The 16,305-nt window shown below is 50.0% G+C and overlaps 1 protein-coding gene across 1 annotated transcript in view; it reads left to right on the plus strand.

The window, feature by feature from the left end:
• dzip1 (DAZ interacting zinc finger protein 1) overlaps positions 1–15,775 on the plus strand; it is a 16,771-nt gene extending 996 nt beyond the window's left edge. Inside the window, exons 2-18 of the mRNA XM_084487665.1 lie at positions 1–196; positions 931–1,656; positions 3,811–3,895; positions 4,283–4,398; positions 5,650–5,808; positions 6,537–6,674; positions 7,114–7,176; positions 7,547–7,675; positions 8,948–8,999; positions 9,282–9,332; positions 11,228–11,433; positions 11,986–12,196; positions 13,144–13,318; positions 13,511–13,920; positions 14,255–14,394; positions 15,068–15,239; positions 15,638–15,775. The exon at positions 1–196 is cut by the window's left edge and continues 16 nt beyond it. Of these exons, the coding sequence (XP_084343791.1) occupies positions 194–196; positions 931–1,656; positions 3,811–3,895; positions 4,283–4,398; positions 5,650–5,808; positions 6,537–6,674; positions 7,114–7,176; positions 7,547–7,675; positions 8,948–8,999; positions 9,282–9,332; positions 11,228–11,433; positions 11,986–12,196; positions 13,144–13,318; positions 13,511–13,920; positions 14,255–14,394; positions 15,068–15,239; positions 15,638–15,723 (2,922 nt within the window). The 5' untranslated portion in view covers positions 1–193 and the 3' untranslated portion in view covers positions 15,724–15,775. The remainder of the gene's footprint in view (positions 197–930; positions 1,657–3,810; positions 3,896–4,282; positions 4,399–5,649; positions 5,809–6,536; positions 6,675–7,113; positions 7,177–7,546; positions 7,676–8,947; positions 9,000–9,281; positions 9,333–11,227; positions 11,434–11,985; positions 12,197–13,143; positions 13,319–13,510; positions 13,921–14,254; positions 14,395–15,067; positions 15,240–15,637) is intronic.
• Positions 15,776–16,305: the final 530 nt, after the last annotated feature.

Raw genomic sequence — 16,305 nt, forward strand, 5'->3', positions numbered from 1 at the left:
CCTCCACCTCCTCCCTCCGACCCGGTGCGACGACGCGGTTTCTTGTCTCCATGGTGATGATGTCGAGGAAGCGCTGCGTGTCGGACTGAAAGGGGCGGGGCGACCAGCCACCATAGCGACTGGTGTGTGTGTGTGTGTGTGTGCGTGTGTGTATCCCTCGCAACGTTGTTCCTTCACGGCGAATCACCTGAAGATGGTAAGACGAATGCGACACCACCGGGAGCCTCGACAGATTTAGGTAGATGGGAGATCGATTATGGATGCATGCGGGAAGGTGGAGGTGTGTGTGTGTGTGTGTGTGTGTGTGTGTGTGTGTGTGTGTGTGTGTGTGTGTGTGTGTGTGGTGTTTTGTGTGTGTGTGATGTTTTGCGTTATGCATCCGAGGACAGTGGTGGAATCTAGTGGTGTGGTTGTCTCTACGCTTCCTCTCTTTCTCTCTCTCTCTCTCTCTCTCTCTCTCTCTCTCTCTCTCTCTCTCTCTCTCTCTCTCTCTCCTGAATCATGTTTCTATGTTACACATTCTCTCTCTCTCTCTCTCTCTCTCTCTCTCTCTCTCTCTCTCTCTGTATCTCTCTCTCACTATATATATATATATGTGTGTGTGCATTGTGTGGTGTGTTCTGGGTGCTTACTGTTGTGTTGTTGGACTCATCTGTACTGGTTATAAAGTGTATACAACGCATTCGCTATAAGCCTTTGAAACTGTTTCATTTGCTACCCTTTCCTCCAAAGGGAATTGTGATGCCGTGTCTGTACCACACTACTACTATCATACTACCACGTATGATAGTAGTAGTCTCCCTCCACACTCTCTCTCTCTCTTTCTCTCTCTCTCTCTCTCTCTCTGTGTAGCCTCCTTCCTCACGTGTCTTTCTCTCTCTGTTTCCTCCCTGCCTCTGTCTCTCTCTCTTTCCCTCACCCCCCCTGCAGCCGTTCCACGACAGCGTGTACTACCCCTACCCGGGGCCGCCTCCAGACCCCCTGGGCACCCCCTCCTCCGCGGGGGTCCCGTCGCTCCTCACCTCGCCCGCCCTCCACCAGCACCACCCGCACCTCCACTCCGACTCCTCCTCCTCCTCCGTCCACTCCCACCCCCACCACCACCACCACCACCAGCAGCAGCAGCAGCACGACCCCATCGCCATGGCGCCCTCCGCCCTCCCGCCGGCCGCCGCCCCGCCCGCCGCCGCCGCCCCGCCGCCCCCCCCGCCCAACCTGCCGCCGTTCCAGTTCCGCGCGCGGCGCGAGGGCGTGGTGGACTGGCGGCGGGTGGGCGCCCTGGACGTGGAGCGCGTGGCCAGCGAGCTGGACCTGGACGCCCTGCAGCAGCACGTGACGGCCGTGGCCTTCTGCAGCCTGGACGGCGAGCGCTGCCCGCGCTGCCGCGCCGCGCTGGACCCCGCGCTCGCCAAGCTCTTCCGGCTGGCGCAGCTGACGGTGGAGTGGCTGCTGCACTGCCAGGCGGCGCTGGCCGAGCACCTCCGCGCCGCCGAGGCGCGGCTGGCGGCGGCCGGCGGCGAGCGGGAGCGGCTGGCCGGGCGCCACGCCCGCCTGGAGGAGCGGGCCCGCGCGCTGGCCGGCGAGCTCAAGCAGAGGAAGCGGGTGATACGGACGCAGCAGCGCATGCTGGTGCCGCGCTGTGTCGGGAGCCACAAGGTACCGATTGGGGGGGTTAGTGTTCTGGGTCTCTGGTGGTGTTCCTCTCTCGGTGTCTTCTCGCCTTCCTTCTCTCTCTCTCCCTCACCCTCTCCCTTTCTCCCCCCTCTATCTCTCTGTCTCCTTCGTTCTCTTGTCTCTCTCTCTCTCTGTCTCTCTCCCTCGCTCTCCCTCTCCCTCACCCTCGTTCTCTCTATCTCCTCCCTCTGTCTCTCTCCTTCCCTCTCTCTCTCGCTCTCTCTATCTGTATCCTTCTTTCTCCCCTCTTGTTTCCTGTCTCCTCCCTGCCCCTGTCTCTCTCCCTCTCTCCCTCACCCTTATACTCTGTGTCCTCCCTGTCTCCCCCCCTCTCGCTGTCTCTCTCTCTGTATCCCTTTCTCAGTCACCTTTTCTCCCTCTGTTTCTCCTTCTCTCTCCCATCCCTCCCCCCTCTCTCTCTCTGTCTCTGAGGTGTTATCAATTACATTGTACATATGGAGAGCAGGCATTCTCCCCTCCCCCCTCCCCCTCCATGATGTCATTGTTCTGCCTTTGTTCAAACTGTCTTTGGGCTTTAAGCCTTCGTAAAAAAAAAAAAAGAGTTCAATGTTATTTAGTCCCAACCCAAGGAAATGTGCTTTCAGTTATTTTCATTAGCGCATAATGTTTAGGGGGTGGTACCCCTTTTTTCCGGATCTTGTTTGGGCCTGATAATGAATTAGGAGCAGATGGTGTAATCTGGTGGACAATAGCGTTTGGTCTTTTCTTTTAATCCACTTAATAGGGGGAGGCACCGTAGTCCTCAAGATGTCTAACGCATTCCCCCTCTACGTCTGTAAACACCGAGGCCTTTTGTTGAGTTAACACTGCAGCGATATTCCCGTTGTGATATAGTCACACTTGTGGGTTTTATTCTCTAAAAGCGGATTTTCGGTTAGTCTTATTTTTCGACACAACTGCCGCTTGGCTATTCGCTTGGCTATTTTTAGCCAGAGGTCTCTCAAAGAAAGACCTCTGCCTTGTCATCCTTCAAATGTGTTGACCTGAACAGCCCAGTTGCCAAGGCAACGGCGGTCGCGTTTTATGTTAGAGTTATGGTTGCCGGGCAGTGGGGCTAGCGTGCCGCTCACAGGTGTTGTTTTAGCCAGCTTTCAACGGCTCAATAATTGATAGAGACCGGGCCGTCTCTGCGTGTCTGCTCTCTCAGGACGTTTGACTTTCGGCGCCGGTTGCATTAAATATTAATGTTTGCATATTTTTTTACTTTCTGCATAGGTATATGTCGTATACATTTTTCCCAGGAGTTTACCCATGTACACATAGTGAGATTGGATTGAACTAAAGGCAATTCCATTTCTTTCTCCTAATTTCCCTCTTATTCCAAAAGAGCTGCTGTCTATTGTTGTCTTTTTAGCATCCCAAATGGTCTGAGCTAGCTCGACGGAGCTAGCATATGGTGCTTCAAGATATCAGTAGCAGCGGGCTTAAAATTGAATGAAGTCACCCTCAATGCGAGAGGCGCTGTTTAACGTAGCATGTGATCTTGCTTGAGTGTGTGTGTTCATGCGTGTGTCTGTGTGTGTGTATGTGTGTATGGTGTGTGTGCGTGTGTGTGCGCGCGCGCCTATTATCTCTGTGCTGTCGGCTATGTTTGTGAGACGCGTGGAGACACGTGCCGCAAGCAGCATATTAGCATCACTCGCACTAGCCCACCCCCCCCTCCCCATGTCAAAAGCATTGTCTCAAGACGCTCTACTCGTAGCTTAACCAAGCCTCTTCCAGGCCTCATTTAAGTGCACTTGTGTAAATGACAGATGACGTAAGTTTGTGTTACTACTACATTTGAATCCTAGCACTCCTTGGCTAGGATTCTTCCCATGGTTTCTTGTGACGTTGTTCTTGTGGTGTCGTCAAATGTGGGCCTGTGAAGAACTTTGATCGTCGTCCCCATAACGACAAATCATCAACGTGTGTGTGTCAACGTTTTCCACCCATCGCTCCGTGTTACCAAATGTCCTTCCGCTGTTTCTCCCTCCCTCCCTTTCCCCTCGCTCAGTCCGTGACGCCGTCCCCATAAATATCGGAATCCACAGTGTGTGTGACCTTCCCTCGCCTTGCCGGCGGGTCAGTGTGCTAAATGCTAAGGCCGCTCTCCCCTCCTCTTCCCCCCCGCAGTGTTCCCACTGTGACAAGTCCTTCCTCAACGCCTCCTTCCTCCAGAACCACCTCCAGCGACGGCACCCCGACCAGTCGGAGACCCGTGAGTCAAAGCCCTGACCCGCACCCCGTCGGTTCTCTGTCTAACTTTGTTAGACGCAGGTGTAGTCGATTGCACCTGCGTAGGGCTGTCTTTGATCGCCTGGGTTACACATAGCTGTTCTTTTTTAATGGGCCCTGTGGTTGCCGCGGTAGAGAATCTAGGTCAGAAGCCTCATCTGTTCTTTTTCTAATAATATAAATTTAAGTGACGCTTTGCTTTTTGCACCCTCAAGTGGTTCAAAAGAAATGAACAGAATAAAATGCAAATCCGGCGGAGGCAATCATTCGGGGAATCTTTAGGAGACTATTAAAAAAAAAAAATACTATTACTATTTTAAAAAATACGTTTTACAACTAAAACCGCTTTGTTCCGTTGCCGCGCCGACAGAGTCGCGGTCGGACAGCGAGAAGAAGTCTCAGCTGGACCTCCTGAAGGAGGAGATCAGCAGCCTGAAGGAGCAGCTGGTGCAGCAGCAGCACACCCTGCTGGCCAAGACCGCCCAGGTAGGCCTGTCTGTCTGCCCCTCTGTCTGTCTGTCTGTCTGTCTGCCTGCCTGCCCCTGTGTCAGTCTGTCTGTCTGTCTGTCTGTCTGTCTGTCTGCCTGTCTGTCTGTCTGCCTGTCTGTCTGCCTGCCTGCCCCTGTGTCAGTCTGTCTGTCTGTCTGTCTGTCTGCCTGCCTGCCCCTATGTCAGTATGTCAGTATGTCTGTCTGTCTGTCTGTCTGACTGTCTGCCCCTCTGTCTGTCTGTCTGTCTGTCTGTCTGTCTGCCTGACTGTCTGCCCCTCTGTCTGTCTGTCTGTCTGTCTGTCTGTCTGTCTGTCTGCCTGTCTGTCTGCCTGCCTGCCCCTATGTCAGTATGTCTGTCTGTCTGTCTGTCTGACTGTCTGCCCCTCTGTCTGTCTGTCTGTCTGTCTGCCTGCCTGTCTTCCCCTCTGTCAGTCTGTCTGTCTGTCTGTCTGTCTGTTACATTTACATTTAAGGCAGTTTGCAGACGCTTTTGTCCAAAGCCACTTACAATAAGTACATTTGTCAGAAGAAAGAGAAACAACATTATATATATCACCGCTATATCGCTGTCAGTACAGTAAGAAGGTTCACAGAAGTAGTGCCAAGCACTTACAATTGCTAGGAGAACCGATTCCCTGTAGTTTGTCTGTCTGTCAGACCCTCTTTCCGGAGGGCACCGTTGCTTTCCTGTACTTTGAAAAGTGAATTCAGAAAGGCATTCTAAATCAGACCAGAGATTTACTCCTAAAGTAGAGTCCTTGAAGATGAAAGGAGGGAAAATCTGATGGTGAACAAAAGCGACAGCGCTCCATTTCAAACGCTACATCTTAAACCTAACCCTGCCAGGAAATGACCTCACTCTGACCCCACTGCAGTTGATCCGTGACATAAAAGACAGGAAAACCTCATTTGTGAATAAAGGCGACAGTGCTCCAAAAGCTATATCTCCAACCTAACCATCCCCGGAAATGACTTGAGGAAGAACAGTGAGCCCTTGAAATGTTTTGTACCAACAACTGACGGTGCCTCCCCTGTGTGTGTGTGTGTGCGTGTGCGTGTGCGTGTGCGTGTGTGTGTGTGTGTGTGTGTGTGCGCGTGCGTGCGTGCGTGCGTGCGTGTGTGTGTGTCTCTCTGTCTGTGTGTCTTTATGTGTGTCTGTCTGTGTCTGTATGTATGTATGTATGTGTGTGTGTGTGTGTGTGTGTGTGTGTGTGTGTGTATGTGTGTGTGTGTGTGTCCCCTCTAGGAGAAGGAGCAGGAGTCTCTCCACCGGGACCTGGTGCGGGAGCTGGAGCGCTTCAAGGCTGAGGAGACGGCGCGCATGGACCGCAAGATCGAGGACAGCCGCGACGGCATGCGCCGCGAGATGGAGATCCTCTACACCAGGAACTTCCAGGCCCGCATCGTAAGCTCAAAGCCCTCCGGTACTCCAGCCGTAGCTCTTAAGGCCAAAGTATACTACTCCGTATCCGTACTCCACTGTCGGTAAAAGCCCAACATTTCAACGGGATCGTAGCTTAATGTTCAACCGGACGTATCTGAAGTCAATCCTGATCAATGGTGATTTCAGTAATGTTGTTTGTGAAGTCACATCCCTTTTCTGATGTATTCTAGAAATATAAAATGCTGCCCAGACTGTACCTCTCTCTTTGTTTACAATACTCTTACCATCGACACATCCCAGACCCCACTCACGCTACCCAGCTAGCCGAGCTACGCTAGTTTGCGTCATACAGCTGCACCGCCAGATACAGAGTGGACAGAACTGTCATTTTGTTTTTTGAATTCTGAAAGTTTCACATGATCTGACGAAACGATTCATCGATAATTCCCAAAAGTTATTTTTTCGATAAAACGGCTATGAAAATATGTACCGTCCTACGGGACAGTAGATTTTTTGGAATCCTCGAAATGTATAAAATAACGCAAATAACTCGCATGGGTAAGAAATATCCAAAAACTGAAATCCGCCAAAGACGGCGCCATCTGTTCTAGTGGGGGGAGATAAAAGTCTTCTTGTGTCATGTTTGGTATCGAGACACAGGAGCACAACAGTGTCGCTCCCCTTACAACCACACTAACCACTCTTTTTTTTTACCTTGACCTTTGACCTCGCGGACCCCCACCCTGTAGGAGCAGGAGCACAGCCTGATGTCGCGGCGGGAGACGGCGAGCAGCCCCGTGCAACGCCCTGCCGAGCGGGAGCAGGACGCCCACGCAGACGCCCAGTCGCACGCCCTGCAGCGGCTGGAGCAGCAGCTCAGGAAGCAGGTGCTGCACTGTTGTTTTCACGGTTACCACGGCGACCGCTCCTGTTGTTTCTGGGTAGATGGGCGGTCCGCTACTCGTGGGCTCTAGGACAGAGCTAAAGCATTTTGTACGACCGCAACCGGAAATTTCCAGGCACGCGTGTTAGGAGTCGGATATGTCAATAGCAATTTCTGAAAGGTTTTGCACACTGCACAGTGTGGGAAACGTGTGGCATGGATCCAAGCACATCAAACAATAGGACAAGCCACAGTTATTATTCTGTTATGGTTTGAGAGAATACGTGTTGAAATGGAACTTTCACTAAGTGGAATAGTTAATCGATGAAGCAAACCGTAAAGAATACTAATCTTATTGTATACAGGAACAACTTTGTTTCTTTTTGTTTTGCTATATTTTCAGTATGACTAGATGATTGACATGATGACCCCTTCCCCCCCAGGATAAAAAGTGGGAATCCAGACTGCAGGAGATCAAATGCCAACACGAGTCAGAGAAGAACCAGGTAAGACAGTCACTCACTCACTCACTCACTCAATCACCTACACTCACTCACTCAATCACCTACACTCACTCGCTCAATCACCTACACTCACTCGCTCATCACCCACACTCACTCACACTCTGAATGTCCTACAGTGTCACTAACTCACCTGCGCATTCACTCACTCACTCATACTCTCACTCACATACTCACTCACTCACTCACTCCCTCACTCACACACTCTCACTCACACTCATCACTCATTTACACTCTCAATCACCTACATTGGCAATCTGCCACTGCATTCTGCATTCCCATGCATTTACTCACTCACTCACTCACTCACTCACTCACTCTCACTCCCTCGCTGTTTCACTCGTTCACCGGTCAGCTGCAGAGTGAGCTGAGCAGGATGCAGTCGTCGGTGGGGGAGCAGGAGAGCCGGGGTCAGAGGTCACTGCAGGAGATGGAGAGGAGGCTGCAGGAGAGAGAACGCACCATCACCTCCCAGAGAGAGCAGGTGTGTACACACACACACACGCACGCATGCACGCACGCACGTGCACACGCACGCACGTGCACAAGCACGCACACACACACCACCACCTCTTAGAGGGGACAGGTCTGCACACACACACACACACACACACGCACACACGCACACAAACCATCACCTCTCATAGAGAGCAGGTCTGTACACAAACACACACGCACACACACACACACACACTCACTCACTCACTCACTCACTCACTCACTCACTCACTCCATCACAATCTTAGAGAAAACAATTCTAAACACACGCACAAACACACACACACACACACACACACACACACACACATACACAGACACATCATCACCTCTCCGCGAGGACTATCCACACACACATACACTGCACACACTCCCGTTCGGTAGCGTGCAGGAAGTGAGCTGGTGGTCCGGGTCTTGTTCAGGATATCCTGTATTTAGGCTCGCTGGCTGAGATTTCCCGTGTTATCATACAGCAGCACTCTGTCATTCATTATAAGCTCTCCTCAATGGAACAGACCCATTCAGATACAACTGGTGTAACTATAAACCACAGTATCCTTTATTTCAAATAACAGAACCCGGAAGGGTTTAATCCTGCAGATTTTATTGACTTATTCTGCTGAACTTAAAGTATTCTTTGTAGTGAGCTTATTGTTTTTGCGTTGCAAAGGAAACAACTGGTGGATTGATTTATTTCACCGTGGGTTCTTAATGTTGGATTTGTAGCGCACTGATTCAGAACTGTTAAAGGGGAGAGGTGTCCCTTTTATTGAAAATAATGCAAACCCTTGAAATGTTGATGACCAATCAGGATCAAGTATTCAGCACCGCTGTTGTTTTTAATTTCATTTCAAAACTATTTACAGTCGTAGGGCATTGAGATTTCCCTCATTTTCAATGACGACGAGTTTACAGCAAGGGACATGCACACAACAACAGCAATGACAAATTAACAGGAGCAAAACAAATAGTATACAAGTATAAGTATAGTACAATAGTACAAGTATAGTAGGGTATAGCAGAGACGAGACGGTGGTGCCATCTGTGGTTTAAATCAAAGTTATGGGACTGCCCTCAAATAGAAATGCATGTCGAAGACTTGCGTTTCAAGCTGTTCGTAAGAGTGTAAATGAGCCTTAATATCACGCATGTGTGGATAGTATAGTCCAAGGTAGAGCCCTGTAGAGCTGGCCCCTAAGCAACACCCCTGGGTGTTTCTAACCAATCACGGCCGTCTCCTCTTCTTCTTCTTCTGCAGATAAAGAACTTGTCCTCCCAACAGCCGGCCACCAAGATAGTGGAGGTACCAGGTGAGGACCCGCTGTCATGTTGTGAGAGGACTCCATCATGTGTTGAACTGACTCCATCATGTGTTGAACTGACTCCATCATGTGTTGAGAGGACTCCATCATGTGTTGAACTGACTCCATCATGTATATGGATGAAGTATTTGTATGACTCCATCATCTATTTAGATGACTCAATATTGTAATTAGATGGATATGGCAGCTGTATCCACGGTGACAGTACACTCATTGCCCCCCCCTCTCTCTCTCTCTGTCTCTCTCTCTCTCTCTCTCTCTGTGTCTTAGTCATCGTCACGGCGACCCCGCCAGAACCAAGACCCAAGCGGGTGGTCCGCGGTAAGTCAAGACGAAAACACTGGAATTCAATCAAAGAAAATGTTAGCATTTGCGCTACGCCGACCCAACAGCGACATCTCCTCCTGACCCCCTGTGATTGGTTAAGACGGAGCTTAGCTGCGGGAGGACGAGGATTGCAATTTACAAAAACGGAAAGAGAACAGCACCAAAAACAGCTCCCACCTTCTCCCCCTCCTTTTCTTCCCCGCCCTCTTCTCCTCCTCCCCTCCTCCTCCTTCCTTCCCCCACACTCCCCATTTTCCTCCTCTCCCCCTTCTCCTCCTCCTCCCCCCTCCTTCTCCTCACCCCTCCTACTCCTCCTTTACCTCCTTCTCCTCCTTCCTCCTTCTCAATCTCCCTCCTTCTTCTCCTCCTCCCCCCTTGACCTCCTCCCCCTTCTCCTCTTCCACCCTTTCTCCTCCTCCCCCCCTTCTTCCCCATCTCCCCCTCCTCCCCCCCTTATCCTCCTCCTCCCCCCCTTCTCCTCCTCCCCCCCTTTCTCCCCCTTCACCCCGCAACTTCTCCTCCTTGACCCCTGAACCTTTTTTTGGGATCCCGTTCGGGCCGTCCAATCAGAGGAGGCCCCTCCCCTGGCTCCTCCCTGCCACTCGCTGGATCCGATACAGGAGATGTCGGAGGAGGACAGAGGTAAAGCGTGCGCGCGAGGTTGCTCCGCCTCCTCCTCCTCCTCCTCCTCCTCCACCTCCTCCTAGTCCTCCATGTGCACGTTCTCTTCTGCATGGTCCGCTCCATCATCCAGTCTCCCATTGGTCAGGCCCTGGGGGTCTGCCCCTCCCCATGTGTCTTGAGTATACTCAGACACATTCCATCCTCATCCCCACCTCCACCCCACCCCCAAAAAGCAATCCTGTTTTGGTGTGAAAAAACGGACGGGGGTGGTTGGTGGAGCATCACGTATGTCGATGCTTCTTGGTCTGTCTGCGGTCGCCGCGTCGGCCCTCGACCGTTTCACGTCCATTTCTGCGGCTCGTCGCCTGGTGCCGCTCGTCTGTTCTGCGTGTCCCGCCTCCGCCCTACTCCCAACCCACCTTCGTCTTCCTCCCCGCTCCTCCTCATCCACACACGGCCTATGGACGGTCCACACAGAGCTTTCTGTGCAACATGGATGTTGCAGCATGTTGTCATGGTGATCTCATTCCGTGCTCACCGTCGAAGTGCGTGTGTATGTGTGTTTGTGTGTGGGTGTGTGTGTGCGGGTGTTCCAACCCCAGATGAACACATGAATGTGCGCATCAATGGGCCCCTATTTTACCACCGGGTGTGAGGGTGACTCGTCCTGCCAAAGTCCATCCTCTCTCCACTTGTGACATCACACATGGATGCCTACCAGCCTACCCAGTGGACTGTGCCAACTGGTTGGGCTGGTGAACTGCAAAGGCTCGGCTTGTCAAGGGCTTATCCACATCATACCTGCTAATAATAACAATAAGAAGATGAAGAATACGTCTTTAAAGGTGACATATTATACCACCAGGTGTGTGTGTGACTAGCCGTTACAAGCCGTTTAGAAAATCGGCCTTTTCTGACATCACAAGTGGGCGTGTCCACCTCGATGTGTGCTGGATAGATCAGTCTACCGGCCTGCCCAGTGGACCGTAGCAAACGTTGCTCATCTAGCCAGCACACATCTAGGTGGACACGCCCACTTGTGATGTCAGAATTTTCAACACGGCTTTTAACGGCTAACCACCCTCACACCTGGTGGTAAAATATGTCCGCTTTAACAAATGAACTGTCTGCATTTTCCGGTAAAAAAAACAGGCGCCCATTAGTGTACTCATTTGTTCATTGATTCACTAAGTGGTTCATTGGCGCGGTGGGTGGATTGAGTCATCGTGGCGTGGTGTCCCTTTGTTTGCTGTCCTTGTTCCCAGACTCCAGCAGTGTCTCGGAGAAGAGGAGGCCCCCGGTGGTGTCGGTGGTGTCGGTGGAGAGCAGGAGGCCCGAGGCGCCGGCTCCGGAGCGGCGGGAGAGGCTGACGCCGGCCGCCCTGCGCAGGAACCCCGGCCTCAGGAAGGAACTCCGGCCCGCACTGGAGCACGCCCTGGCCGAGAAGCTGGAGGACCTGGGGCTCCGGCCGGTACGCTGGTCGCTCGAGACACCTGCGTCTGTTTACTGTTTTGGCCGTTGAGCGGTTGTTTTCAACCCAGTGGGTGCCGCAGTCAGGTTGGGATGCAGGTCTTTTAAGGGCCGTCGCGGCCTGGGTGGTTGAACAATGGGATCTGTCTCACCTCGACTGATCAAACCGTGGTTCCAACTCGCAAGCCAGTCTATAAGTAGCGTTGGATTTTGGTTTACATTTATTTATTTTTCAGAATATTTGAAAAAAGATTGTCGAAGTGATTGTACACTTCTAAATAAACCCCACTGTGGTACACGACACTCTACCTAGATGTTGCTAAAACAAACAAACTATGGTTATGGGCTGACCACCAGTTTATTTTCAATATAATAATATGAACAAAAATTACAATCAATGGCCATAACAATGGCGCCGACATAGCAGACCATTTGCTTTGAACACGCGTCAACAATCATCGGATTGTCGCACGTTCTTTACCCACAAAGCGACGTAAAAAAAACGTCATCTCTTTTGCGTCGCGTCTCGCCCCCCCCCGTGTTTCCTCTCCAGGGGCAGAGCGGCCTGAAGAACAAGGAGCTGAGCGGCATCCTGTCCCGGGTGGTCTCGGCGCGGGAGAGCGCGGCGCGCGAGGTGCCGCAGTACTGGCGCCACCGCGAGGAGGTGGTGCGCGACCTGGAGCAGAGGCTCCAGGAGCGGCGCCGGGGCAGCGAGCCCGCCGCCAACGGGTCTCTGCGGGCCAAGGCCAGGGCCGCCGCTCAAGGTACGGCGGCGGCGGACGAAAGGGCCGCGAGGCCGCTTGACCACCAGCATTTCCCTACGCGGGAACCCCCTGTTTTGCGAGTCACCCTGAATGCAGACGGTTTATAAGCTGTGGATATTTGTTTGGGTATTTGGATATTTGTTCCTTCCTGCGTAAGTTGTTAAGGTTGCTCATATACGAATAGTCTGCCCAAATAATTCATAGCGATCCGCAAACTACAGACTACTCTTTCATTGGCATTGGGATTAAAGGTGACATATTATACCACCAGGTGTGAGAGTGATAAGCCGTTACCGTTTTGAAAATCGGCCTCTTCTGACTCCACCTGGATGTATGACGGATAGATGAGCAACGTTTGCTACAGTCCACTGGTTCAGCTGGTAGACTGATCTATCCAGTACACATCTAGGTGGACACGCCCACTTGTGATGTCAGAAGAGACAGATTTTCAAAACGGCTTGTAACGGCTAATCACACTCAGACCTGGTGTTATAATATGTCACCTTTAATATCATGCGCGGATCTGAAAATGTGGATCAAAGGGATTTTGGAGTCACTAGAAAAGGTTGGGAGCTGCTGCATTAACCAAATCTAAAATAAATACAATTGGCTTCATGGCCAGTTCCAATACAGAGCATACATAGGTCAATACTGATCATCAAACAGTACTTAAACAGTTCAGGTGAGTTAGTCACGCTAATGAATTAGAAGTAAGCCAACTGTGTCTAGCCAAGTCCATTTTTTAGAAAAGAATGCAGTAATTTGTTGTGATCACACTGAACACACTCTTTTATGAAGCTATATCTGAGACTTGCACTGACTTCTTCTCTTTAACGCCCTTGCAAATCTCCATTAGCTCACTGCTGATCCACAACACGGTACTTACTTACTGTGTGTGTGTGTGTGTGTGTGTGTGTGTGTTTGTGTATGTGTGTTTGTGTGTCAAGCGAGTCAAAACAGACCTCGGTCCAGTAGCCTCCCCTCCAGGGTGACTCAGGTGATGTCCGGACCTGCAGCTAAACAGGCCAAGACCCCCCAGCCAACACCAAGGGCCAGGACTGTCGACCCACCGAAGACCTCAACCAGCAGAGCCAGGAACCCGGCCAAGGCTGCCGTACCCAAGTATGGAAAAAGACAACAGTAGTGGTCGCACTGTCGTCTACGCTAAAACACAAGATTCACTGGACGTGGCTTTGCATGGGAATTCTCATAATAAGCAACGGGAGTAACGTGATGAATCTAGCAATGATGCTAATCGTGCTAATGCTAGCAGTGCTAATCGCACTGAAGCTAATCATGCGTCTCGACTCTCAGCTCCAGGACTCCTCCTTTCAGCTCAGACGAAGACTCCGAGGAGGAAGAGGACAGTGAGGATGACGACGAGGAAGATGACGAGGGGGATCTAACAAGGCTGCGGGGGCCCTCTCAGGACCCCAGGGGCCGGTCCCCTCAAGTCTCCAGACCTCAGCGGGCCCCCGTTGTGCTCCAGAACACAGCTGGCAGACCCAGCCCGGTTGCGCGGCAGCAGATCCCGGCGCGGCCCGCATTCACCTCCACGCCCAATCAGCAACGGGCGCCAGCCGGGAAGGCGGCGGCCATTAAGGCTCCGGCCAGCGATGACGAGGATTGGTCGGAGGTCAGCGAGCTGCAGGAGATCGACCCCAAGCAGCTACAGTCTTACGTGGACCGGAACGGCAGCGCGGACAAGCGACTCGCAGTGAAACGTGAGTGTTGAAAGTAATGCGTGCCGTGGTGGCATCGGCATTGGATAATGTTTTTGTTTTGGTGAATGTTTGTCATATCGTATGACATCATATGCAAGTGCATGGTTCATGACAACTGTCATGAACATACAACTATCACTTTATAATCATAGCTTCTGTATATTATTTTTTGTTTAAAAAAATTACAATAATGTTCAGAATGAATGACGAGGATAATCCAAATCCTGATCCTAAAAAAGCAAAAAATCAAAAAAATCAAAAAATCTGACGTTAACCATCGAAAAAAGAAAAACGTGCTTGACCTGATTCGCGCTGATCACTTTCAACCAATCAGAGGCCACAGTGCGGGAGTTGGCCGTGAAAGTGGAGAACAAGCTAGCGGAGAGAGGCGGGCGACGGCCAGCAGGGGGCGTGAACGTCGCACCGAAGAGCACAAAGAAAACGGAGGAGGAAGACGTAGTTCAGGAGCTACTGGTGAGGGCCCCTTCTGTTCTCCAGACCAGTGGTTGCAAGACGCTGTGCCTTTGGGCAAGGCTAGGTGTGCCGTGATTTTGACGGGATTCAATGCCTTTCATAATAGTGATAGGAATAATAACACATTTTGTTTGTATAGCAATATCTACACACTCAATGGAACTTTACAATGGGAATAAAAAGTAGGAGTAAAGAATAAATGAAGTCTTTAAAGAGTTGTGATTATATAATTGCAATTTAAAATCGAATTATATACTGTATATATTACATTATATATGTAAAATTAAATTAATTATTCCACACAATGCAAGTTCTTGTTCAATTTAAAATAATGTTCAAATATCTTTGGACACCATTGCACTCCTAACTACAACACAACTGACCTTTAGCTCACATTTCTCTGGAATATATTCCTTGCACATTACACATATTGTTATACTTCATACTTTAGCATAGACACAGACTGGTCCATATTTTTGCACAAACTGTACAGCTCTTTCATTTTAAAAGCAGACCTACTGTACATTCTTTATATATTTTACATATTGAGTTCTTAAACTCAATATGTAAACATGTCTATTTTATTTTTAATGTTTCTTGGCTTACGTTAATTTGCGGTTTAATTTCCTCCCTTCTTCTCACACTTGTGTATGGTTGTTTATTTACCCATCAGTACACAGATCTAGAGGAGAGCAGCGATTGGGCGGTGTCGTCCCTAGAGGAGCCGGGTCACATCCTGGCTCTCCCCAAGTCGGGCCCCAAGGGAACCCTACCGACCAGGAAGAGTCTGGACTCGTCCAGCACTAGTGTCTGGGGAACCTCCACGGGCAAGGGACAGAAATCCGGTAAGGGGCCCCACCACATTTTATCATGATATATTGTGAACATGTGCAAATACTTCTACATTAGTGTTGCCTTGCTGTACTTTTATTTATTTTAGTTAAACCTGCACTATGTACATTTTCCATTAGCAGCCTCTAGTGGCTTGAGATGTAGCTACAGTTATAGCTATATAATTAACATGAAGCTATATAAAGATTTATACCACGGTGGACCAGAATAAAATCGATTTATAGCTAAATATTCCCTGGATGGATAGGCGCGTGCACAGTTGTGTTTTATTCTTTGAGAAATATGGTATGTTTTAATGGAGTGAGTGGCTGCAGAAAAAGAAGTGACATAGCGCAGGTTTAATTAACAGATTCCATTGTCGCTCATTCGTTGTGGTCGTTGTGTTTCTCAGGAGCGGCGGACGTGGCGGGGGCCGGCAGCACGCTGAAGAGCAGCCTGATCTCACTCAGCGACTTCAGCGACTCTGAAGACATCTAGCATTGCACACCTTACCGTTCTGACCCGACATGAACCCTGACATTTTTAAAATGGCCCCTTCATATATGATTAATGAGATTATTTTGCACGATAGGTACTGCTTTTATAGTGTCCGATTTATACGTGACAGAATCTTTTTTGTAGATTTTTGAAATATTTTTGTTGATGAATTTTCTCCTTTATACATTCATACAGGCAATAAATTGGGCTGTTTGTTCAATGAAATATTCAGATTCTGTCCATTGAATGTTCAAAAACAATGAAAAAGAATCCAAAAGAACAACATTAGACGTTTAGGGACATGGCCCTATATTGAAATTTGTCTCAATGCTTTATTTACATAAACTACAACAATAACAACACAGAGAACGACCATTCTACTAACGATCATCTAATTCGCTCTTGTTGTGCACCAATCAGGGATTGGCTACCAGGTGACAATCATGGGGCACAGGAGGGTTGCAGCATCCTTAGGGTAGGCCCAGGAATTGAAGGTTTGGATTTGGGTTTAGGTAGGTTAGGCAGGTAGTGTTGGATTAGGAGATAACTAAGTTATTGTTTAAATTCATATAAATCAGGTTG

The sequence above is a fragment of the Micromesistius poutassou genome (assembly GCF_964030765.1).
Source record: "Micromesistius poutassou genome assembly, chromosome: 24".
In the NCBI taxonomy this organism is placed as follows: Eukaryota; Metazoa; Chordata; class Actinopteri; order Gadiformes; family Gadidae; genus Micromesistius; species Micromesistius poutassou.